Source organism: Epargyreus clarus, unplaced genomic scaffold (assembly GCF_041222505.1).
Source record: "Epargyreus clarus isolate Ecla_fem2 unplaced genomic scaffold, WU_Ecla_fem_2.2 ptg000021l, whole genome shotgun sequence".
Classification (NCBI taxonomy): Eukaryota; Metazoa; Arthropoda; class Insecta; order Lepidoptera; family Hesperiidae; genus Epargyreus; species Epargyreus clarus.
This window is the reverse complement of record NW_027332228.1, coordinates 13,416,059-13,444,036: the sequence shown is the minus strand read 5'-3', so window position 1 is coordinate 13,444,036 and position 27,978 is coordinate 13,416,059. Positions and strand designations below refer to the sequence as shown.

Here is a 27,978-nt window from a genome sequence, read left to right as displayed (position 1 = left end):
GTCAAAGAGTTAAATCGCCTGGAAGCTTATTCAAATAACAGAGGGACATGGCTATGACAGCGAATCCATGTTTAATTAATCCATGTCCACCTATAATATTCAATGCGTGTATGTTCTTAATTGAACCTACTTCTAAACGGCCTGATCGGTTTCATTAACCGATTCGTTGCGGATGGCACGGCTACCGTGCCATCATTATTAGTACGTTAGATTTCGAATGTAAACTAAAAGTTTTCAGCCTTAAAATCAAAACAGGAGCAGTGTCATTGAATTGCAGCAGTGTCACGGTATTTTTGTTCCCCCACAGTTAGAAATTTGTAAAATTAGACATCGCAAAATCGCAACGAATTGCTTAAGAAAATTAGATATCGAAGGAAAAGGTATGCGACTTATTTTATAGCCTATAAATAATAATAAAAAGAAATTATCATTACAAGAAATACATCATCTTCAGTAATTTTATTATTAAAAACTCACTTTACGAGATAATTTAGCCATCCATAAACAACACTTTAATGACTACTTTAGTGTAACTCGAGCTTTTGCTCTAACGTTGGCAGAGAGCCAAGTACAACACTCTTTAATGTATTCCGCCCTCAAGGGCTTTTGGCTGACATATTTTAAACAGCGAACCAGAAAACACCCGCAAACGAGATAAATTTTCCTATCAATTATTCAAAGTAATCTGAAGAATGATTGTTATGTACTAGTTTTTTTTTTATTAAGGAATGATATGTAGCGTTTCTTGTGTCTGAAGACGAATGAAATACCTTTAATCGTAATTAATTATATTACTTATTATGCTATGCTATTAATCTAAATACTTCTGCTTTTTATATATATATACAGGGGTCCTTATGAAAAAACGTAAAAAGAGTACATATTAGTAATAAAACTATATTCTATGACCTTATTACTCTATGAAATTTTCTGTCATAATTCATAAACAATTAATTTCGTTTGCTGCTTCTAGCAGCTCTTTTCCCGTAGATGTCGCAGTAAGCGACATGCGATTAATTCAAGGGAAGCAAAAGCGACGAAGTAGTTAATTCATTTACTGCGATCTCCAACACGCACAGCCTAGCTCGGTAACTGCAAAATTAATGAAAAGAGACGAGTACGAATCGAATTACACACATACTTTAACGAGGCATTCCAGCTTAGTTCTCAGGAGTAGCGGCGCTTCTATGGTCGACCTCGGGTAGGAACCTAATCTTATATAGAACTAGCTGACCCGGCAAACTTTGTACCGCCTCAAAATCTATTTATCTTTCATATAAAATATAGCCTATTTTACTCGTGGATAATGTAGCTTCCGAATGGTGAAAGAATTTTTAAAATCGGTCTAGTAATTTTTGAGCCTATTCATTACAACCAAACAAACAAACAAAGTTTTCCTCTTTATAATATTAGTGTAGATTGATTATAGATGTCCGGAATTGGCAGTAGCCACATCAGGAGGAATATATGAACGTTTGCTACTCTATTATTATAAAAAATAATTGACATATCTTATCGTATTTGTTCTTCTCCATAAAAGTAACCATTATATCTAAACCCTCATTATAAAGACAAAAAAGTCTTACAAGCTTGCGTTACAGTAGAGCCTACAATGTGAAAACGTGAAGTTGTTATGACAAAAGAACAAAAGTCTGGTTCAAGAGCTTGTTCAGCCAAGTTGTCCTAAAGACCCCCTTTGTGTTCCACGTGTTGAATGCGGGGTGAGCGTAGTAAAACAGCGGGGTAAAGCTATGCAGATTTTTTCGCTTATGAAACAGTTTGTTGTCGGCGCTTTGTAATACGGAAACTTGGCTTAGTTCCATCTTAAAAACAAAATATATTTAGTTTTAATTAAATTTTGATTAAAAATTAGGAGCTTTCGTTTACAATAATTATACTAATAGGCATGGCACAGAGATACGGCTATATCTACTATAGGTACTACACCTACATGTATCCGTCTTATAAAACTAGCACTTGTACTACAATGAATTTCCAAGAGTACCGACACGTCTATGCCCGACTTATGTATTACTTCTATTCTGGTAGAACTATTTGCAGTAGATTATGGAAGTATATGAAATACCAAGACCAATACCTATTTCTTTATAAATACTTAATAAAACGCTTTTATCTTGAAATTGTTACCGAAATACTCTTAATCCATTTGCCATTTCCCATATGAAACACGTGCAGCATTATTAATTGATTTAACAACTAATTGAATCCGATCCAGCTATTGAAATAGATATTCGTCGAATGAAAAATGATCAAATACCGGCGTGTCGTGTTGGCGTATAATTCGAGATAATTGATAGTTACATTCCACGTAAGTAATCACATACCAATAAATAATGTATAGAAAAACAACTAGGTACATATATAGATGTAAATAATAAAACATAACTATCTAGATTTGTTGCTGAGTCAACTTTAGTATAATCAATGTGAAAAGCTTCTTTTATAGCTTAACTTCTTTTATACCAGTATGAAATGATAAATTTAAACTGATAAATTTAAAACTTATTAACAATCCCTAAATATATGTAAAAGGCACTCATTTAACCAAATATTAACCAATCGAAAACAATCAAGACTTCTGTTAAATTCGAATGCGAATTAATAAAACAAGAGCAAAATAATTACCACACAGAGTAAACACGTATAAATAAACTTGCAAACGCGTTTAAAGGTACCTACCGAACGGTTGCCACGGATTTAATTTGCAATCAGTTATTTACAAAGTAAAGCCACCAACGACTACAAAATTCACTGTGTAAGGTTTAAAATGATTTAATCATTAATGTAGTTTGGTTCGGTGATTTTTTATGAGATACGTATGGCTAATACAAGCATGATTTTTCTATATACCTGAGAGTATGAAAGATAGATGTAAGAACTACCATACAAGTATTTCATAATTATGTGCTATTAATACATAACATAAAAAAGGATGAATACATTACAAAAATAATTTAAGTTTCTGTAGTTAGTACGTCGCTCACAAAGTGGCTTAAATTAGAGTAAATCTACCTAAACGTCGTATATGCCTTTCGATAGTCTGCGGATTCAGAACAGCAGTGCAATCACTAAAATTACGAAGACAGAAATAAATGTGTCAGAAGAAATCCTGCAGTCAAACTAGCTTAAAAATTAGTGATAAAGGATAAAATTTTCACAGTCAAATCTCATGATAATTCTGTTCAACTGTCATCGACTATAATGTAACAAAATATAGATAGGTACATAGTAATTGGGCGTTACGTTCTAACATTAAAGTATATTAACCACGACTGAACGATCAGCCATAACTCAAAGAACCACGTATGTTACATCATCGAAACGTATTCAGCGTATATCATGCAAATTTACAAGCCGAAGCCAATTGTTGAACACAACCGTTTACATTTGCCATAATTTTCAGTCGGGGATTGTTCTAACACTATTGTCAAAATGTAGTTATCGAGACGTGGCAAAAATTATTTAATTATATGAGAGATATATCACAGAGAATCCGTAAACTTCCTTGGATTAGTTAACTCTTGTCTATGGATAAAAATCTAGGTTAACACATTAAAGTTAGGCTGAAAGGCAAAAAGCCAAAGCCGTAAAACACAAAAAAATCTAGATTGACAGAAAAAGGCTGAATATTATAATTAAAAAACAGTTTTGATGTGTCGTTGTCGTGCAAGTTGCAACTATAAGGCAAATATTTAAAGAAACACCGATTTCATTTATTTTTATAGTCACATAAATTATATTGTTTATTTTTTTTTTACAAATTGCATATTGACATAGGAAGAACATTATACACGTGTAAAGTTTTGTACAATGTATTGTATTCATAAAGACGAATTTAAATTTAGCTCTAATGATGTTACATTGAATACATATGTCACATTGGCTATTATTATAGCTTAATACAATGATGTTGTATGCAACAAATAAAGTATTATGATGCATCGTAAAAATCCCGATTGTAGGTGATTTCCTATTAACGAAGATTATTCATAAAACTTTATGAAACTAAAGGAATAAATCAACCTGATTTTAGGTCGTAACTATTGCTCGTGGACATAAATAATCAACCACTAATAGGATTAAAGTCCACTGACGCATTGCTACCTCTGAGGTCTAAGTTAGGCCACCTTGTGTCTCTTTTATACCATACTCCCCGGTCACAGCAGATTCCATCACAGTTATTTAAAGTTTATAACTAGACTTTAACAATAAGACCTGACATACTCATCTCTATTACAAGATAATAGGACGCTGAAAGTTAAAGCGTAAATGTCGCCTAACAAGCTAGACTAAACAAAATCCGTCTGGTGGCCAGCCAAACTTCAGCCAACTCAATTATAGAGTTTGTCCATTTCTACGTGTAGTTTGATACAAAGTTACCTTAAATTTACAAGTGTCATCCAGCTCCACCTTAATTTATTTACCGTTTAAACGAATACGAGTTTAATAATAGAAATGGCATACTTCATCTTACTAAATCTTCATAATTCCAATATACAAAGACTACGTTTATGTTCTTGAAGCTTCATGTGCCTTATCAAGAGGCAAACTTGCTTTCATATTTTATTACATGTGTAATATAAATTAAGCACAATAAAATTTATTATTTTACTAAAAAGATGTAAATTATTACTAAAAAGATGTAAAAGATGTAAATTTATTTTACTAAAAACGTGATACTTGCAGGCTTGTAACGTTGTTTGATTGTAATGAAACGGTACAATAAATACGTGATCGCATTTACTATATTTACGTATCCTTGGCTTTTGTGTTCCAATGTGTTTTATGTGTTTGTTGTGATGACTCCACTAAATTCAATATATATTTAAACTAGTTAACATTCAAACACCCACAATCCGCATTAGGTCTCGGAAACTATAATTTCCAATTCAGCTAAATCACGGCCAGCGAGCGAATCAAGCCTAAACCAATTTCAGAGTTCATCCACTTCTAGGTGAAGGTCGTAGACACCAACCTTTGTAAGTCCCTTGAACTATATTAAATATTCAAAGCATAATGTACAAAATAATCATAATTTTAGAATTTTAATACCTAAATGTAGCTTCACTCACCTTTTACCTAAGCAACTGTAACGTAAATCAAAAAGATACATCATAGAAACACAACTTATCTTAGCATATTTTTTATCTCAGTCTGATTGTATCGTCTTGTATACCGCAGGATTCGAAGAAGTTAAGTATGATTTGGTATGCCTGCTGCCATCTATTATCAATAAGTGAAAAATCACGACTACGAATAGACAGCTAGATAAACAGTTTAGCACTATAATTATAGAGATTAGTATAATTACAAAAAACTACAACTGTCAACTGATACACATGAGTCTTGTTAATTCCATAAGTGTCATAAAAAACAAACGAGTTAATGGTAGAATATAAAAATTATGACATAAACCCATCATAAAATATGCAATTTAGTTCTAACAAAATTATATCAATCGTAAAGTTAACGCATCATATAAATTTTAATTATAATCGACCTTTATAAGTTCTAAAGAAATCACATTAACGTCATAAATATAAAGATAAACTATATGTCAGTCACTAACCCTAGAGGCTGGTATTAATTACAGTTCAATATGAAAGCGGAGTAGATTATAATGTTTGTCCAAGGACAGTTTGGGATGGAACATAATCAAAGGTTTGACCTTTGAATATTTCATCTAGGGGAAAGTTTATCTAATGTAATGAAATTCTGTACGAGTCACAAATCCTTAATAAGTATAAGTTAAAATATCCTTCGTAAATGGATCTCGTGGTTACTTTTACGACAGTAGACTTGTACTTTTACTGATCCACCGCTGGGCACGAGTCTCTCTTCTCCAAGTGAAATGAGTTTAGGCATTAGATCAGCATACGAGCCAAAGTATTAGTACCTAGAACTTGAGGACATATAGGTTTCCTTGCGATCATTTACTTTGCCGCGAAAACGTGTTATAATTCATTTCTAATACGCCGTTCCTTAAAAATCAGAGATGCGTGCCTGGGATTGTATTAAGACGCTAAGATTCAAACTACTAGGCTATTACTGCTTCTTACCTAGTCGTAATTTTGTCGATTCATAAAACTAATTAATCAACTACAACGTCTACAACCATTCGTCCGTGATTGGAAAAATACTGGCTATATTTTTTAATAATAATTTTACTATCTGGCTTTATAGGCTAATTAACCTTAACCAGTTTTTGTTAGACTTTCCAGAATGAAAACTTTACAACTTTTTCCTCTACAATACTTGTCTGGTTAAAATTATAAAAAAGTCTACTATAAATGTAGCAAAACGAGAGCACCAGTAATTTGCGTGGGAAGTAAAGTTGTAATTATAATTTAGTAACTGCACACCTTGTATCTTGCATAGTAATTAAATTAATACATTTAGTAATGGTCAACGAGTTTTACATTTATTAAGAAACTACACGTTTGTTGTCACAAGAATAAAATCATGACTTTTACGTGCTGCGAACCTCGATGTGTCAAATTCGGGTAATGTCAAAGAGTGACAGTCTATTTCGTCATGTCAAGTAACTATTGCACCTAATGCGACGTCGGTGTCGAAAACGCAAGTCATAATTTATAACTAGAATGTAAATTACCCGTCACTGCCAAGTAATTTAAACCCCACTTAAAACTTAAAGCCACTCTTGCTCGTGATATCCCCGAAATTGGGGCCACTACTAACTCTTCTTACTAAACGCTTACTGGTCTTGAACCTGACATGATAAAACGAGGTGGCGTCTTCAGAAAATATATTACGAGATTAAAAATTTAAACTCTGTAACGTAAGCTGAAGCACTTGAATGTTGAAAATGAGGAAAATATGTTTAATTATTTTATGTGGTCTTCATTTACAGTTAAAGAGACCACTCGACATTTTTATTAGATTGAAGTAGCAAACGTGCATGCATCTGAAGAAAGTGGTAACTGAACATCTGTAACCAACGTCATATGGAAGAGACCCAAAGTAAACAGACGTAATGTCTAATTATAAAAGAAAATAAACAACTTTTGTGAAAAATGTTCTTCTTCACAAAAAGTAACGTCTTTTCCCCTAATTATGTCATGTCAATCTATTTCGATTCGAATGATAGATTGACATGCCACAATGTCTTGCATCGAACATACTCGTACCGTAAATAAAAATATTAAGGAACACAAAATACGTTACGTTGTACAAAAACATATTGACGTAACTCTGAAACTCGACCAGAATCTAAAGAAGCTTCATACTTACGTAAACAGGTGTCAACATAAGCACTTGAGTATAAATGTCAATTTAAACCCAGCTCAAGTATTGACTAATATATTGCCTATACTACAGCATTAACTCAGATAAATATACTGGCACACCATGCGTAATAAGATAGTCTTACGCTATGTCCCAAGATGTAGTTATAACATTAGGCAATATTTTTATGTTTTGTCTCAATATTTGCAATATTAGAATATAGGTATTTATAAATAACACAAAGTTCACCCCGCCGCCTCCATCTTCCTGAAATCTGAGTACAATAAAAATATGAAAATACCAAACTAATTTTCATGAGGTTTTCACCAATCGACGGAGAGATTAATGAGGAAGGATGTATAATTCATTAAGGTTTTGTGTGAACCCATCTATGTGTGAACCGGTTGAAGGATGACGATTATTGTTGACTAATATAATTCAATCGCAACGCCACAGACTGATAAGTCAGCTTAGGGAACGTACCCATACTACGTGACCTATTTTTTAATATTTTTCGACCCCTCCCCCCTTCTGTGACCACCCGTAGTATATGCTAAGACACCCTCCCCCCCCCTCCTCAAATTGTTACGTAGTATTAGAGATGGTTGTACTACGTGTGCGTAAATGCGTAACGTGCGTAAATTTGGGACTAGGTATGGCGCGACGAGCAAAAAAAAAACGGGAACCATGTCAGGAGTCGGCGCGACGAGCAAAAAAAAAAACGGGAACTGTACCGGCGCGACGAGCAAATTTTTGTGAAGCTTTATACAGGCGATCGACGATCGACATTATTGTATACGCCTAGCACGGATTCTTACTACGTGACAAAAATCTAAGACCCCCCCCCCCCCCCCCCGGTCCTGTGACTTAGCGTAACATTTTAAAGACCACCCTTCCCCCCTAAATGGGTCACGAAGTATGGGTACGTTCCCTTACTGCGACAGAACGAAAATGAATATGAACAATGAACGAAAACAACATAAACATACACATATGCTGTTCGAATCCGAGGCGAGTTATTACTTATATTAATAAAACAGTATAAAGCTAATGCTTTATACTGTTTTATTAATATAAATAATATAAGTAATACTTTCAATGTATTCTGTAGTTCAATGTTCATACTTTTTGTTATCCGGGTTTTACATGTGTAACACTTCAATTTTTCTCAGGCATCCTATACTTTCGAGCTTCTTTGAGTTATTTCAACCGTGTCCAAGACGATCCCCTTCCAGACAGACAGACAAAAAGTGTACTGGCATATAATTCTGTTTTTTTTTTGTACCATAGAAAGTTATTATAAGACTAAGGTATCTTATTTAAAAATCAAAGTATGAGCGAATCCGCGTGTAAAATCGATATACAAGTCTTGTTACTTACAACAACTTCATATTGAAATGTCGTTGAGAAAAGTTTAATTATCTCTTATAAGTGGGTGTAATAGCACTTCATAGTCCGAAGTGCTTACCCCATTCAACTTGTACAAATTAATCCTCAGGAAGTTAGTTTGATAAGAACATGTACGAGTAAGTATATTAAATTTCATTATGCAGAGGTCCGAAGAATAGTTTGGTAGTTGGCAACTCTATCTATTCGGTTTAATTAGGTAGCAATTATCTACAAAAACATTAACAATCGTTGCAAATAGGTAACTCTGGTTAATTTATAAACAAATCGCGTCACTCAATTATTTTTTTACCGTTAATAAGGTCGGTTTTTGTTATCGAAGAAAGATCAAATTTGTGTAAGCATTAAAATTTCTGCTATGGCTATTACGATAACGTTTCTAGACTTATAAAGTAGCTAGACATATCTACGTAATAACAAAATGACTATATAAGAAACAGATATAATTAGAACCCATACAGTGTGGCAATAATTGAATTAATAGCTGGTATTTATGTACTTGTTAAATGAATGAAATGCGGCGCGAACACAGATCGCAACTGGGGTGTCACGGGAAGAAAGGCGGCCACGGCGGATACAGTAAAAAATCATAATCGTATTCACTGCGATGATCGAGCGAACCAACCGTGGTACCATTTTGTTTGCAACGCCCGCGGCCATACGTTTTTTGCTAAGCGCATTTATTGACATGGCGTGCGAGCGCGCTAGATACCCTGACCTAGACACTGAATAAGTCTGTATGTATATTGTATACAACTAGCTGTGCCCCGCGGTTTCAACCGCGTTTAAAAGTGTAAACTCCGATGAAAGGTTTCATCTATTTTATCTTTTTTTGCGCAGAACACTAGTTCTTTTTCAAAAATAAAAGTGGCCAAGTTATTCCTCATAACATCAATTAATTGCCAGTAAAAGCCCTTCAAAATCCGTCCATCCGTTTTGGAAATTACCTGGAAGAAACAGAGAGACAAAAAATATTTTTTGTTATAAGAACCGTAAATAATTTCGAATTAAATTAGGTAAAAATCTGTCAATACAAACTAACCCTTTCATTTTATTTATTTGTATAGACTGAAAAATTAAATTATCTGTAATATACTTAATTAAAATTAATATGTCTCTGGAAATTCCATAATGACCTCTATTTTGCTCTTAAATCTAGGTTTCGATAGTGCTACTTAATGTTATAAAAAGTAAATGGATTTTAACGGGAATTTCGCGACACTTATATCGACAATCGATATCGATAATTTCGCCTTAGTACAGACCGTCTGTAATCGATCAGACATGCTTTATATCCGTAACGTAAAACTAAATTCTAGCAATTAACCATAGTAATGTTTACCGCTCCGAGTTTTATGTGTTTCGTGTCCAGGAATACGCGTGACCGCGCCAGAGATCTATCTTAGTGTAATCTAAATATAAAAACGCTAAACTGATAGTTTGCCAAAAAACCGGAGCCCTACAACAACATTGTCGGATCCAACGTCTCTATTCATTAAGATTAGAAGAAATTCCGAGAATCACGAAGGGCGGACTAATGGATGAACACTGGATTTATCAGCACCATTTGTAGTTAGTTTACATCTTAATTATTACAACTGTTAATACTTTTACGCGAAGGGTTTTGGATTGGATCGAGGGTGAGATTAAATCTAAACATGTATCTTAATAATATTTTTAAATCAATTCTAAATTCGTTGTAACGGTGATTAATATACACCCTGTCTGGGGTTCCTGTAGGTACTCTTCTTTTACATAAAATGTCTATGGCCCAGGTCATATACGGCGGGTACGACATAGGCATTCCTAGTGTGTGTCTATGGTAAATAAAAATAATAATGGTTAAATTTAATAGGCGATTGATAGTCAGTAAATAGATAAGTGCATATTGAAATTACGAACTTTTATAGTCCTATGGTTTCCATGTCAAGTTAAGATATTGGTTTTACTGAATATCTATGTAGCATTATTTTATTCATATACTCATGCCTACATTCATTAAACAGAAATGGTCATTCAGTAATATAAAAGGTAAAGGTAATTAATACGAACTTTATATTGTTCCCTAGTATACGGTGTGTTGATTTTCTGACAATAAATCAAATACGAACAATGACCCTGAGGTCACGAATATTACACAGTCACGAAAAACCGTAATTTTAGGTATTATTCGGCTTATAACACGGAAGTGTTTCATCAAATATGAAAATATACGTTTCGTGAGAATTAATAAGAATATAAAAAGGAATGTGGGTGTTAGATACGACCTAATTTATTGATCGTAGTAATAAAAACAGAAAATATATCTTTATTATTAAGATTCGCAAAGCATTGGTTAGGCTACAATACAATAGGGCTGGCCGAAAATAGAATAACAAAAACAATATTAATGATGTTCAAACAATACTAAGCGTAATGGATGACATTCAACATAAGATCGTAATGCTTTTGCCAAGTAACCCAATGAAGCTCAAATATACCAGGTAAAATATGTACATTGGCAGCTTAAACATAGCGAACTAAATCGTAGACAAATATAAAATATATGTAGAAAATCTTTAAATGAATGTATTTTACACTGCAAAGTAATTTCATTCCTACATTAAGCTAAACATGAATTACAGTACTACCAACTTACTTACTATGACACTCAGTTACTTAAAAAGTTTAAGAAAACACCAAATTTTTGAGACCCATGAAAATAAAATCGATTAAACCTTTACACGATGCAAGTTCCGATTAATTGTGTACGGTGCTGAAAGTGAGTAATACTGTATGGAGGCTATCTCATACCCACTCGAGCGAATCAATTAGAATCAGTTGACCGAGAACCCGATCAAATCTTTGCCTTTATCCATCCAAATAACCTCGGCAAAGACTGCCGGACGAGTCGCTTCATATTGTTATTTTTTGTTGTTAAAAGATTGACGTTATATACACATTCTAGCGAAAGAAATAAAGTTTATAGCGTTCTAAAATAACATTGCGCGTCACATACGTATAGTCCAAACTATTTTTATATTGCAAATTTATAGCACAAACGTGTCAGGCTAACGACAATATTTGATCCGTATAGCAATATTCCGAGCACCAGAATGTTCACCTTATGCTAAAAAAAATGGCGAATAACCGTATCATTGCCAACTTTATGTTTTGCTCTCATTGTAAAGTTAGATAGGCGACAGAGTCGATGTCTGCTTTGTGGGTTATTTACAATTTATTAGAAAGTAAGGAAATAACGTCGTTCAATTTATGGACCCTGTAAATAGGAAATAAAAATAAGGAGCATGCAAATTGACCTAGACTGAATTGGCCTTTTTTACTTAATTTATTTACCAAGATTTTTTAGCATTATCAAAATCACAAATGTACTTTTTCTATGTTAAAAAGTAGCTAACTAGCATGTAGTTCACCCGATTAGTGACGCCCATAGACATCAGTAATCATTTACAGGTAGGATTGAAGCCGCACCTGAGTTTGACCACAGATGCTTTGGTCAAACTCGGACTTCGGACTAAGATAGAATGCCTCGTACAAGTGTCTCTCTTATACCACACGTTACAAATAAAAACACAACAATGCTTAGAAGATATTGTGCTTTCCTGCTGTTAAAAGGTAGAAATATGTATGGTGGCTATGCTTCCAGAGTCAAACCACGAAGGTTTTAGGATTCTACTTTATCCATAACTAATGATTTTATAGAGCAACGAATAACTCCCTTTAATTTATAAACAAAATCTAGTAATAGCAACATATTCACCAGAGATCTAAAGTTCTCATTGAATATGTATTTATCAATGAATTATTAACTTCTGCCGACACAAACTTACTCCTTATGATGTACTAACTTCTCCATCTTCAATTCAGTTTTACTATCCAGTTATGACTGTCATATAGTTATGACCATAATATATATTTTGTAACAACGTAACTCTGCCATAGAGCCATTTGCATATGAGAAACACAACTGTAAAATTTAAGTTTTATGTCATAAATAAAATGCACATGTCATAAAAGTTTATAAAAAGAAAGAAGAAGATTTAGAAAAACCCCTAAGTCAGTAATAAATTAGATAAAATGTATTTATAGCTTGTTAAATATTAAAGTTATATTATTAAGTCTGTAACAATATTATAACGTAGCTGTATTTCATAATAGTATAATAAACGAAATAATACCGCTCCACATATTTTCAAATAAGCGATATAAACAAATTACACAATTTTTCTAATCATCGTATAACCATCCTCGAACTTTCTGAATACTGTGACCAAATAAACGTTAAAAAGGAAATAACAGTTTTTGTCAAACGCCCAACGTCATTAGATAAACAGTTAGATTGGTTAAACTACAAACATTGTTATCTCGTACATTTTTTACTGAATCAATTACATTTATTTATTTAAACATTCATTGCAACATTTTACAGATACTTGTCAAGGGGTAATCAAATTTCTCTTCCTCAAATCATTATACTTATAGTTCGTAATTATAATAAACATTCAGCACACGTTCAAACTACGTAGCACACATATTTAAAACACCATTAATCGGGCGCCTTACGTCAGTAAATGCAATCACCGTGTCTGCAATAAATCACTTCGAGTGGATCATATAAAAATACGAGATGCTTCGTCGTCCAATAAATCCAATAGCTTTGAACATTTAATACGAGTAACATTCAATCATGCCTCATTATAATCAAATTTATGATATAATCTATGAAGTTGTGTCTGTAAGACAGCGATAATATAATTTGATTAACAAGAATATAAACCCTCCTAAATATGGCTCTAGCCTATTACCATAAAGTATGCAGGCAAGGAGGAAGGGATCGACCGCACTATATCTTTTATGACGTAATTCTTTTGAAAATTGGAGGTTTCTCTCAAACAAGAAACTTTCAGACTCAGTTTCGAAAGGCGACCGGCCGTCGAGTTCCGGACACTTGAATATTTATGAAAGGCTTTCTTACAATGCGGCAAGTACGTACTCGTAACTTGAAAAAGGCTCATATATCTGCAACACTGCTATTCTAATTCTACAGGTGATTCTCAATTTATAATGCTGAAAAAATAAATATGTAACATGTCAACATAGTTTTGTTGCGATTTTAACATTAAATTCGATTTTACAAATAGTTTGTAGCACGTTATTTATTTATTTGTACTTTTCCGGCGCGGGTATTACGGGTCTCTAAGAATGAGAAGTTTTAGGTTTGTCCAAAAAGGGAGTCAAGAGCTAATTGCCAAACTTCCGCAACCTTTTAAATATCATGAAGAACTCTTAGGCAAATAGTTTAGTTAGTTAGTTTTCTCATGATATTTTCCTTCCTCGTTTAAACGTGTGATATAATTCACTTCTTATAAGAACACAACTTTCAAACTTTCTGTGGACCATTAACACCTGGCCGATAATCAAAGCAATAGTCATTATAACAAAACGTAATCGAGCAATTGATAGACGCTAGTTTAAATGCCATTGTTCCTAGACTCATATAAATTTTCCTGTTGTCTAGATCTTCTAGGCTAGCGCCAGGTCTTTATCACTAAGGCGTCGCCATCTTGGCATACTCTCAAACGACCGTTGCAGTTGTCGTCTGGTTGAATGCTTATTAAATATCTATCGGAAGCATTGTATCATGCAGCACATAGTTGTGTCGCCATATTTATATTCTGGCAACCCTTAATAATGGGCTGGTTTATTGTTTTATGTTTATTGTTTATACTAAGAAGTTAAAGAATGATTTGATTGTTTAGCTATATTTAATATTGTGTATTGATTTTTCTTTCATTACAAGGTGTCCTTCTAAATCCTTAAAATGCCAAACTGTAATCCAATTAAACTTACAATAATTTAAAATAATTTCTTATCAATCATTTTCCAAATACACTAATAATTGATCAAATAAGTTTAAAAACTCTTTTCGGTAAATAACTCCTGTTAAGTACTACTACTGTTACTTTAAGGTATAAAATATATGTATATTATATACATTCGTAGTCATTTCTTTTGGTTCTAATAATTTAAAACATAAAATAGTATCTTACAAAGGTCGTAGAGCAGAGGAATAATTTTACTGGCGGGTCATTTCCATTATTACTTCATTTGCGTGAATTAAGCCAAAAAGCGGTCCACCGCTGAAACAGCAGTCATTCCGTTAGCTATCTAAAATGTTTTAACGTTTTTGTGGGCTTTATACCGTCACGGATAAAAAGGAAATAACTTTTTTATTTCACTAATTTCACAGACACATTTTTATGACCTTTAAATTCACTGACAATTTTGCTTGGACGACTTTATTTTTGTACGTTCACTGTATATACTGTATTATAAAATTATTATTATTTATTAGTTCATAATAGAAGAAAACTTAAGCCCGTTATGAAAAATCTATCTATCGAATATTTTGCGTACCGCAGGTCGACATTTGACATTAACTTTTTCCTAGAAATTGTTAAACAATCTTTGGCAGGCATTATTTTCATAGACCGAGTATTAAAAACAGCTGTAAAGTGTATATTTTTGCGTGTATATCATGACTCACTTAATGCATGCACTGGTATTTTTAATATTTAGCATTCCTTGTAAAGAATGCAAAATAGTGATTTTGTTGTCAACCCAAGCGCGTCTCTAAGCGGCTCTGGCCAGCTGCCAACAAACGATTTGACTATTACATCAATTTGTGTGGGACATCATGTGACTTAGGTCTTACTAAAACTGAACAACCCTCAGAAATACTTATCTCCAGACCTCGTTGTTTACTTAAATTATACATTAATAACAGTCCCACGCGTCTTATATCAATATTTGACCTACTTGACATCACTTACAAAAACTATGACTTCATCCACGTCGAAGATAACTTTTGCAAACATTACTATCTTGCCGTATTCGTGAGCATTCTTGGTAATCTAATCTGCGGCGTTTTGTGTTCCAGGCACTCGGTGGACTCGGTCGCGTCGTATTCTAGTCAGAATCACGTTGACCGTATAAGGACTCAAAATTTCTCAGCGGCTTCTTGTCAAGACGAATGCGACTTCGGGTCGATCAAGACAAGCCTCTTCAGACGATCGTCATCGTCAAATTTAGAGTATCCCGTTAAACGCCCCGAAAGCGTCACTTCCAATACTAGTTCAACAAGAAGCCGCCTTCGAGAACTTGTCGAAAGGAAATCGAGTCAGGACGAACACAAGTCTGCAGCAAACACCGTCGCTGATATACAATACTTTGAAAACCCCACAGAGACATTAGAGTTTGACAATCCTCGCGGCTCTTTAGAATCAAAGAAAAGTCAAGACGAACGGCCAAAGAAGAGAAAATTGTCAAAGAGTAAAGAAAAGGACAAGGAAACGTGTGACAATAAAAACAAAAAACACGAAAAATACCAAAGTAAACTTGCCGAATATTACAAGCTTCCCGTCCAATTACCTCAAGACGAATTCTACCAACACTTAACACGATCGAGAGCAGCAGAGGAACTTCTGCAAAAGAGATTTTCTAATTCTGATACTGAATTTAGTGGAAGTTACGGTAGATTGTGCAAGCATAAGGAGATTGAAGGATCTAATTTAAGACGCAGCCGCAGCTTAGCTGTAATCAGAGAAGAAACGTTTACAGACCTTCAGATTCAAAATCACGCGAAGAGTAAAAGATCTCAATTAATTCCTCGTGCACGGTTATTTGACAAGCCGTGTTTTAAGGACAGGTATATTATTTTAATGTTTATGAATGTATTTTAAATATAAATATTTATTATATTAATTAAGTTTGAATCAATTTATTACGCCAGTGTACTATATTTATCAACTTTTTTTTTAAAAACACATTACTTTTACAATTTTGTTTTAATTAATAATCCCTTCTCTCAATTCCAGGTTACCGGGACGTGCAAAATACCAAACAAAGGAAGAAGTCTTGGAAGGCATATACATCGAAAGCACAGCATCGTGCTTTGGTGATATCAACGGTCAACGCGGTGACGATACAACAAGTCATCTAAGTAATACAGATAAAAAATCTGAAAAAGAGGACGCCGTGTCCCGAGTAGAGAGTCATCAGTCTTCCAGATCTATAAGTGGCAGCTGGCCGAATTTAAACGAAGAAAATAAACCGACTAATCTATCCGAAGATAGCATAGGACATTCGCGAAACCCGAGCGAAATTGACAGCTTGGATTCTAACTACGTTAGAAAGCACTACAATTTCGAAGCGCACTTAAAAAATTATAAAGACAGTTCACCTGAAACTGAAAGATCTATTCAATCGCCGAGCAAAGATTTGTACATAACGACTGACGATCACGAGAGCGAAATTGGAGCTAAAGATAAATCGAGAATTAATTCACCTAAATCACTAAGTAATGGTAGTCCAAAAGCACTAAAGTTTGAAGATAATACAGATTTTCAAGAAACAAGTCCAGTGAATGAAGTAGATTCGTGTGACGCAGTTTCGATCAGGAGTAAACACAGTGAAAGCTCAAAATCAAATTCTAATTCGGAATCTGTAAATAAGATAGAAGAATTTAAGAACGAGGTCGATAATCAGTCTGTACTATCGGAAAACGACGGAACTATTTCAAGTCCACCAGATAGTATAACATCATATATATCAATTTCAATTGCTTCTTCTACTGACAAATCACATAAGCTCGAATATTTAGCAAACTCTTTAGCTGAAAAGATTGATGAATATTGTGATTCACAATTGAAGGACGGTGTTCATGAACCAGAGACAACACAGAACGATAACGTAAATATAGAACCCGACCCAATATACACGACAGTACAGAAGAAAAAAACTTTTGCTGACATAAGGCGTGATTCATTTTTAAGCAACAAAAGTAATATTTTCAAAGAAGTTAATAAGAAACAAAACAACGAAACCTATATAAGCAACACTTACATCGAATGTAACAATTATAATAACTTAAATCACTGTACCTCATCTAAAAATATAACTACCGAACCTTTCGTCACCACATTAATAGAAAACCAATACTATTCTTTGCCAGATATAAATATAAGTAAATGCTTAAGAAAATCTGAAAGAATTGATGCACAACTAAGAGAGGAAGATCCGGATGACATACCTTGCGAAAATACTTATGAAGTAGCAGAAAATAATTTTGAAAATATATATGCGAATGGAGGTAATGAAAATTACGGGCAATTAAATAAAATACAAATTAACTGTACTCAGCCGAACGACAATATTAATATAATTGAATATTCAGCACCTCAACTTATACAAAACTTTACAAAACTTGAGGACGACTTAAAGTCTATAATAACTATTGAAAGTTCTAATCCTGACGATAAAGACATCAGTTTTTATACTTCTGATACTCATCAAAACGAGCGTGAAATAAATGAAATAGAAGGAACAATCAGAAATAATAAATTAATAACAAAGTCTGAAAGTTTCAAAATTAATTGTGTGTCCACATATCGACCTGAAGTAAAGATATTAAAATCTCATTCCAACGACAACATCTGTAGAACAATACAAGATAAGAAATCACGTATTGGAATCAGAAAACATTATTCACTTCGCCAACGTGACCCAGCAGATGACGATATTCCACGTCTTCCTAGCCCTAATTCAATAGAAAGGGATATTATTAAATATAACGAGCCTCCCAGTAAGCCATTTAATCAAGACAAAGAGGAATCTAAAATTAATTCACTTCTGTCCAGAGTACAGTCGTTTAAAACTAACGCTGAATCTAATATTGCTATTGTACCTTTAAGCGGTCACCAAACAATTGTTATAAATCCACCACTCAACCAAAATATAACAGAGACTGCGGCACAACCGGTAGATAACCATAAAAATACAAAACCTAAAACAAACTTACAAGCAACTGTGGAAAGTATTCAGAGCACACCTAAAATAATTCCAGAAAAACCGAATCAGCCAAAAGAATCAAGTACATCTATTGAATTTGCAAACTATTGTACACCGAATGATCCGTTCATTACTATTAAACTAAATAAGATAGTGAGAAAAACTATTCCTCAGCTTAAAAATACTTCTTGCAATAAAATTTCTTACTTACAGCCGAAAATAGATAAACCCCCATCAAAACTGATCATAAAGGATAATAAACCAGTTAAAGACGTTCAAAATCTAACATATACAAAATTAAACAAAAATATGACACGACCACAGGTTCTACAAGTTATTGATTCAAAAAATAAAAAACAAAACAGTAATACGGATGAAAATGATTCCGAAAAATCAGATGCTACAGTAATAAAGAAAGAACAAAATCTTGAAAAGGAAGAAAATAGTCGAGAAACGAAACCAGAAAATAACAATGTTAAAGATAAACTAAACAATGCGATAAAAACAGATATTGAGTATCAAGAAAAGATTAACTCCGTTAAAAACTATTGGTCAAAACTTATCGATAAATCCCCGGAAAGTCAAAACAATCAACAGGATGAATCTAATGATACCAAAACAAACATTAAAGACAATAATCCAATCAGCGAAGTAGAAAACAGTACATCTGCGCCTGAACTCTCAGTTGGAAGTATTATCAAATCCCTAGAAAGTGTAAAAATTGTAGACAGTATTCGAAAAATAAGTCAAACAAAACAACAACTTTGGAAAGATGAAACAGAAAAAGTAAAAAGTGATTCTGAAATTGAAGAACCAGCAGTTGAAAAAATTTTCAAAGAATCTGGTACTACAATTTATGACATGCCAAAACCGGAAAAGACTTATAAGAAATCAGAGATAGATCTGTGTAGAGACACCCCTGAAATTGAAATAGTGGAGTTAAGTAGTGAGGACCAAAATCAAAAAACGCAAGCTACACTTATCAAAGCGAAAGGATACGATAAGAGTTGCGACGATTTCGATCACGTGCGTTATAAAGTAATGAAATCAGAGCTATTTAAGAATAGTATGATAGCTAATTACCGAAAAGAAGCCCAATTCGATGGATTATTACAGTACCTACAAGATTATAGCTTTCAAGAACTACTGGTCAATAACAACATAGTTATAATTGAACCTGTTAGAACTAAAGTCGAACCAGCTCCAAGAAAAAATATAAACCCAGATACTTGTAAAATTCCGCCAAACTTGTTGAAGAAAAACGATAACCACGCGCAAGATAAAGCTAAGAATGCTATTCGTAGACACTTCTTCTATCATCCAATCAGAGTAAATAAAGAGATTATAGAAGAAGAACTACCAAATCCAGACACAGTGAAAAAAGTCAGAAATTTATTCGAGGATACTTTGAAAATGAAAAGCCCCATGACTCAAGATCCTCCGCTTATAGATGAAAACGCTGGACTAACCAGACGCGCTACTTCATATAGAAACTTAAGTGAGGAAACAAAAGGAAACAAGGTCGGTGGGAGAAAGAAGGTAATACGACAACTCACTATTGACACAAACTTTGGAAACAAAAAATGGGACAATGCTAGTCTTTCTAGTGGCGTTTCTAGTGGAGACCTCAGTTCTACCAATGAATACGAAACGGATGGGTTAAGTCCATATTCACAAAAAAACTTGAAAGATAATGTATATAGCTCCAGCGATGAATATCTTTGCGATTCTGCTAACCAAGATTTTTGTTGCGAAAGTCAGTATGTTAGTCCCGATATTCTTAGGAAAATTAGAGAATGCGGAACATCGGTTACGTATTACGGTGGAAAAGTCCTAAATTCTAAACCAGGATCAACTGTAAGCCCGATGACTAAAGCAATAATGGATGAAATAAAAAATTTGCAAAAAAATTGTAGTAGAGATTGTTATTCGTGTCAAACGAAATGTCGAGGAGATAAATGCTCTTGTTTGTCTGCAGATAAGCATAAGAAGATAACCACAGACAAACAGAATGGTAATACCTCTTCAGAATCAGGGAGCTTAAAAAGCCCAGATATCAATAAAAGGACAGAAAGCTTTCCAGGTTTTAAGTTTAAGCTAGTAAAGTCAAACAGTTGCAGTAGTCGACTAGAATTGACAGGAACCGATGACAATAAAAATCCCCGGCTAAAATATAGAAAACAATTCTCTAAAACGGAAGATCCCCCATTGTTAACCGAGGCCGAAAATTCGGTTAAAAACAAAATTTGCCGATTGGAAAGTTACAGCAAGGGCGTAGCGAAAACACCATTTGAGGTAAAACACAACGAAGACAAAAAAGTAATGACCACAATATCGGAGCAAAATAAGGTAAACACAAAGAAGTCTAGTACTGAGTTGACACAAAATCTTACACCTAAATCTGCGAAAGAAGACACTGAAGAGAAAATACAAGAGCGTTCAGAGAGTCGTAGAAACTCTACATCGGTTGATAAACAGACGAGTGACGCGCACAGCTTCGAAAAGAAATATTACTACGTAAACGACACTTTGGACCAAAATAAAGTTACTACTGGAAAATTCGGCGAGATGGTATTTGAAGAATTCGAAGTTTTAGAGTCATGTTACGACAGTTTAAATAGTAATAAGTCTAAATAATTGTTTAGTTATTAATAAGCTTTTGCTTACATAAATTGTGATCTGTATTCGAAAACGCTATTAAATTATTGCTTGTAAATGTAGAATCATATAGATATGTAGCTTAATCAACTATGTTATTTAGAATATAAGAATACGATATGATAATACTATTAGTGAATAACATTCCGAATCAAATGTACTGTAGTCCTGGTGATGGTATCTTAACTTTGTAATAAATGATACTGAAACTTTAATGGTTATATTTTTCGCTCCATGATTCCTTACCGTCAGATTTATCAGTGTCGACTTTCGCCGGTGTCGCTTTTGATCCATGGACGCATACGCTTGTGAAAAAGGAGCGACGCATAGGCCGCCACCGACGACACCATGACTCCTGTAAATATAAATGATGGTTAAAAATATATCAATGTAGAGGTCATTCAGAAAGTAGCTAATCTAAGATACACAATTCTACGTATTAACCAGAAACGAATAAATCGAGACTAAATATACATTTGTCTATACTAATATTATAAAGAGGAAAACTTTGTTTGTTTGTTTGGTTGTAATGAATGGGCTCAAAAACTACTGGACCGATTTTAAAAATTCTTTCACCATTCGAAAGCTACATTAACTACGAGAAACATAGGCTATATTTTATATGAAATATATTTGATAGATAGATTTTGACGCGGTACAAAGTTTACCGGGTCAGCTAGTCTAAAATAAAATAGCCAGAAGTCGACCCATGTACCAACGTACCTCATAACTACTACGTTTGTACCACATTTTTTTCAATTCTCCAATACAAATATCCAATACTTTTAGAATCTAATCATATAGTTTAATTCTAGCTACAATTCACAAAAATAAACGAATATTAAAATTCAATACCTGAAAAGTGTTACAATTGATATAAGTTCAAGTTTTATCATATTTCACACGAAATCTGATTTATGTGACGGGAAACTATGATAAATGACGGGTCCATAAAAATCCCGGGTGATATCAAATACACTTACTACGGTCATTGTGATGGTATCATATCATAAATCTATCATAGTGATAAATCTGGAGCCCCTACTTATTTATCATGTAAATGCTTCATGATACTTGTACTTGTGTCATGAAGCATTAATGATACTTAATTAATGATACTATCATACTTGTATTAACTGCTTATATTTAAACGTTTAACAATATTGATAAATAAATTGAAGTATGATTTGGAGATAATTAGTTTAATTCCCTAAAAACTCTAATACAGCAAAAATAATATAGTATTAACATATGTTGATACAGCAGATGTTAAATACCATTTTATTGTGGAAAAAAGTCTATTTTTATTTTATCACAATGACCAGGCAAAGACGCAGGCGCAACACTAGTTTTGGAACAATATGTATCCCTTTCACGTCGTGGTTCAACTTTAAATTGTATTCAAATCATATGACTGCATTCTTTTGTTATGCATCCATTTTATTGCATTTGAAATTCTAAAGAGCTACCTCTACCTCGAATATAACCAGGAGAATGCATTTTTCAATATATTTACTCCCCAAGGCTTAGTCATGCTACGCTACTTGGGTAAAGCGAATAGTCATTGTAATAGTTGCAACCATTCCCTATTCGTCAATTTTATTAATGTCCTTTGGAATATTTAATTTTTATAAATGAAAAAAAACGTAGACTTTTTACAAGTTTGAAACGGCAATCGAGCATGCAGTCTACCTGATGATAAATGGTCACTGCCGCCTATAAACAACTGTAGCCAACTCCATATAAAAAGGCTCCAGGCTAAGTTAAGTTTAAGAGATCTAAGTTGAAACGCCTACGAGTAAGACTAGAGCATACCAGCGCAAGAACGCATACAAAGTTGCTATAGTGTGGATAAAGGTAAGACTAGCCACCATCAATTTACAGTTTTTGACAAAAAAAAACTCTTTTAACAAGAAAATAATTCTTATAAAGGTAACACAACTGCTACAAGGTCTGAGGTGCCCTAAAGTATTTTCAGCCTTCACAATTGAACACATTTGTGTAAACACGCTAAATAAAATAACTATAATATTTATTAGCAGCAGCCCTTTTTATGTCCCAGTGCTGAGCAGAGTCCTTTCCTCACATAACTGAGAGATGTGTAAATCCTTCACCGTAACATTTATTGAACAACCTATGGGTAGGTACACTCCATGCAGTAGTTGCAAAAATGCAGATAATAGTGAGTTCATGTGTGCTAAATGAAACGGAACGAGAACGTGACGAACTGGCAATATATAACGATGTAGTAAACATAGAAAGGTCAAATTAACAGACCGTCCATATCCTACGTCCGTATAATCGGTTAGCTCGGTCGAGAATGCCGTAACTTTCAAAGTAATCAACCTAAACACGCTAGTTGATAACGAGAAAAAATGGACGAGTGTATTAATATTCATTCAACTCCTTTGAAGTCTATTTTAATAACAGATACCAGTAAACGTGTTTTGCTTTATACATTCTTTTTAAATCAACTTTATTAAGATTAACTAATGATGCACATAGAATTTATACCGAATACCACACGAGCACGCTGTGTGATACACAAACCATATTCTTTTGATATTTTATTCCAATAACTTTCCTTTTCCAGTATTTCAAAATTCTTGATTTTTAAAACATATTGCGCTATATAGAATAAAAGCTACAACTCTTTGAATGTGTTTATCTCCTTTATTTTACTGATTAGACATTGTAACCTAAACATTACACTGTAGTAGTATATTGAGTCTGATTAAATAAGGAATTTACTAACGTTGATATCGTAATCCAACGTATTATCAATAAACAAAGTTGTTTAATTCAAGATAAGCTTAGATTAGTTTCATTAATAAAATACGTTAAATAAATATAAATCTCTTATTATTACGTATTGATGATTCATTGCAGTAATTATATCAGCGGATTGATGTAGTTAAATGCATAAATGCTAATGTATCGTAAACAGTTCCTTGAACTCTGATTACAATTTACAGTGCATAATGACGTTATGAAGGCGTACAAATTAAAGTCACGTATCATTAATTTATAAGTCCACGAAAAATGTGAATAATGGCTCTTCGCCTGTATTTAATAGAACTATGATATAAGACATGATCTGTTCAGAATTAGTGTTTTCGACATTACATAATTATACCTACACACAATAATGTTTGTAAAATCATCTCTTGATGATATTATTATGTATACGATTTACACAAGTTAGAAGTGTGATGTTTACAGATTCGCTGAATAAATTCGTTGCAGTGACGTCGCCGCGGCAGAGATTGGGAGTAAAAATAAAATTTACAGAAGCATTTAGCAACATTTCTATTTGGAAGATTTCATACACATCTTCGCTCAGTGTAACGAGTCGATATGCATCGAAAATATGCACGTTTGTTACATAGGCACTTAATTTTTTTAAACCAATTTACAAAAATAAATGAGATATTGTATTTAAAGGAAATAAAAGTCTATGAATTTTTTTCTGTCTGTATGTTTCAATTATTTTTGACTGTCGCGTAGACATATACATTTTTACGACGAGCAATGTAGGCTACCTTTTGTTGGATTTCTTTTTCGTAGTTCAATATAAAAATATACAATGTACTCGAGCGACGCCGAGAGGAGTGGCTTGTTTTTAATATAAATTGCAATTTGGCTAAGGTGTCGTTATAAAGATAATGAATAGAAAATAATTATACTTCTAACTTAAATGGCAATGACATCATTCGATTTTTTTTATTACAATAAAATTACATTCTGTCTTTAATTCTGAGTTACTGCTTTTTCCAATGACATTTTATACTAGACATGTTATACGCCCATTAACTTAAGAGAAAACTTGAGCGAAACTGCTTTGATAGCACACATGCACGTTTTTTTATTTTACTTACCTTTAACTACATAGACAAATGTTCTATAAGGGATAGAGCTATTAGAACAATGTGATAAAAAAGACAACTAGTGTTTGACCTTGCGTTTCAAGTGTACGCAAACGTAAATATTGACCATGGAATATAGTGACCAATGATTACTTCAGTCAAAACGGGACATCGATTTTTTTTATGTCAAATACTTTTTACTTGAAAAAATATAGTTAAAAATAATAAAAAACACGCTTTTATGATAAAATTAACTAAAAAGTAGAAAATAATTTTCAATATAGGTATCATTTAAGGAACAGTAAATAGTATAATTGTGCAAAAAATGTGGGGCGCTTTATGAAAACTGATAAATGGAGCACCCCATGTTTTTTTTCACAATTATACTATTTACTGTTACTTAATTGACAATGGTAACGGTTCATTTCGGAGACAACGGCACGCAGCATCGAAAAAAGGGACTGTCCCGTTAAAAACGGGACGTATGGTGGCTTTCCCATTGATCCGCATGCTTGTCAAAGACAAAGAAATAATGGAACAGAAGGTAAAAAATGTCCAAAACTGTCGATAATAGTTTTAGTATGTCGTTTACGTAGAAATGTTATAGTACAGTTTAACTAAATAAATTATTATTATATAAAAATATAATTTGAAAGAATGTATCTATACAGATGTATCGACTGGTTTAAAATATACGATTTAAAAATTGTTTATATTTATTATCATAGATTAGTAAATATTACTCACTCGTAACAAGAAAATGTACCCAGTTTTGAGAATTGAAATAGTTGCGTAAAAAAGTTTTGCCACGTCTCCGTGCTAAAATGTCTCTAAAATATTTGAAATAATTATTTATTTATTATGTAAATTACGCAGTATTAGTTATTTATTCGTAAATTTTCTCTAAAAATGTTTTTATTTGTCAAGAATTCAAAAAAAGAACTTACTAATAAGCCGTTTGTGGCTTATTTCAATTTCAAGGCGGCGAAGTATCTTTACTAATCTATGTTTATTATTATCAGTTTTATTTTACACACGACCATTAATTGCAAAGTTGTGTAAATTTTATAAATGTACTAGCTGTCCCAGCAAACATTGTGTTGCCATATAAATAAAAAAAATGTTAAGGGTGAACAACCCTTATCACTTAAGAGATATGAAAAATAGATAGTTAAAAGTAGCCAATTCTCAGACTTACTGAATATGCATATAAATTTTGGTGAAAATCAGTAAAGCCGTTTCGCAGGAGTAGGTACAGTAACTAACATTGTGACATGAGAATTTTATATATAAGATTCTAATTTTACCGTGGTCTTTTTGAGGATTAATTTCTGGCTATACAAAGATTGTTTATTAAATTATGTTTAGGTTAAGGAAGAAATACGACCTTAATGATTGAAATATTTATTCAATTTAAGAAATTTTAAAATACCGTATACTATCCTATATAAATTTTATGGTAATATTTTTTTATTATTTACCACAGGTATCGAAGGAAATTTAGAGATTAGGATACAGAATTTCCCATATGTCGATTTTATTTTATTAAAATAAACTATAAAAAGTTATATTTTGACTAAAAACACACTAATATAAAAATTAAGCAGTGGGATTTTAAACTACAACATACGACATATGAACATCGTCAGATTCAATAAAATGTCACTTCTGTTCTGTTGATCTATGACCATGCATTTTGCGTCTTTATCACTTTCATTCACAAAAACATACTTTGTCTCTTTCTGGTTACTCACGTAATCATGGCGGGTCGAACACGAAAAATAAACAAAATTTAATAATTTCTCTTCATTTACGTGTGATAGGTGATTCCATGAAGTTTGTTTCTTTTTCGAGCATAATTTTTGCATTTACGCATTGCACAAGAAGGCATTTTGAGGCTTAAAATTCAAAATAATGACGTTTAACGTGTTCAGTGACATTCGTGTGTATTACTACGCCGCGCGAGAGCGACTGGAGTCGTTTCAACTCGTTTTACACCACTTGACGTATTTTGTATGTTTCAAGTTTTGCCCGCTTGTGGCGTATCTTCAGGTTATAGATCAATGGCTTTTTCCTAAACATATAAATAGTTGTTTAGTTACAGTCATGCTTGAAAAGTTTAAATTTAGAATAATTTCCACAATTTAATACTGAGTATTTTTGGTACACAAAATACGTAGGTATTTTAGTAGTAGCTTTTATATATCCTAGCTAAATGCTAAATATTTACAATGATGCAAGTTACCCTGGCAAGAGATTCACATAATCAGTGCCATTATAATACCTACCAATAATAATAATTATGTATTATGTATGGAAGATAAAAATCTCATAGCAAAAGTAGAATATCATATTTTTTTCTATGGATATAGGTACTGTAGAAGTAATTGGTACTCATTTCAATACATTTGATCAGTTTAAAAATTAGTATATTTAGTTTCTACGGGTCTATGTTCTAGTTATATTATCATTAAATTATCTTATGTATAAAAATAATATCTAAGTCTTAAGATATTATTTTTACTTTTAAATATTTTTACACATTCCTTTCCATCTAATTACTGATTTTTGCAACCTATGTAGTTTTGGTAGTAATATGTAAAAAAATTTAAATAAATGGATTTAACCATAGCATTTTCAATATCCATTAAAATATAATAGAATCTGCACGATACAATTCAAGGATCTTTCCTTAATAGCACAAATACCCAACTTTGTGCCATAAAATAACATAATTAACTATACATTATATTAATTTATTCTTAATCAACAGCTACAGGATAATAAATTAAATTATAATGACTAACATGTATGAACAAAAAACTAATTATGATATAACAGTTTGTCCATTTTACAGGACATTATTATGTCATTATAACACAGATAGGAGTTTATCTGTGAGTCAAGGAAAAATATTGTTTCCTTATCTATG

The 27,978-nt window shown here is 32.9% G+C and overlaps 2 protein-coding genes across 2 annotated transcripts in view; one reads left to right on the top strand and one right to left on the bottom strand.

Moving 5' to 3' along the window:
• jv (javelin) overlaps window positions 1-21,395 on the top strand; it is a 162,796-nt gene extending 141,401 nt beyond the window's left edge. The window contains exons 2-3 of the mRNA XM_073084807.1: window positions 15,614-16,381; window positions 16,551-21,395. Coding sequence (XP_072940908.1) covers window positions 15,614-16,381; window positions 16,551-21,159 — 5,377 coding nt within the window. The 3' untranslated portion in view covers window positions 21,160-21,395. The remainder of the gene's footprint in view (window positions 1-15,613; window positions 16,382-16,550) is intronic.
• Window positions 1-27,978, bottom strand: part of MCU (mitochondrial calcium uniporter) — a 232,896-nt gene that overhangs the window by 204,151 nt on the left and 767 nt on the right. The window contains exon 2 of the mRNA XM_073084808.1: window positions 21,427-21,535. Coding sequence (XP_072940909.1) covers window positions 21,427-21,535 — 109 coding nt within the window. The remainder of the gene's footprint in view (window positions 1-21,426; window positions 21,536-27,978) is intronic.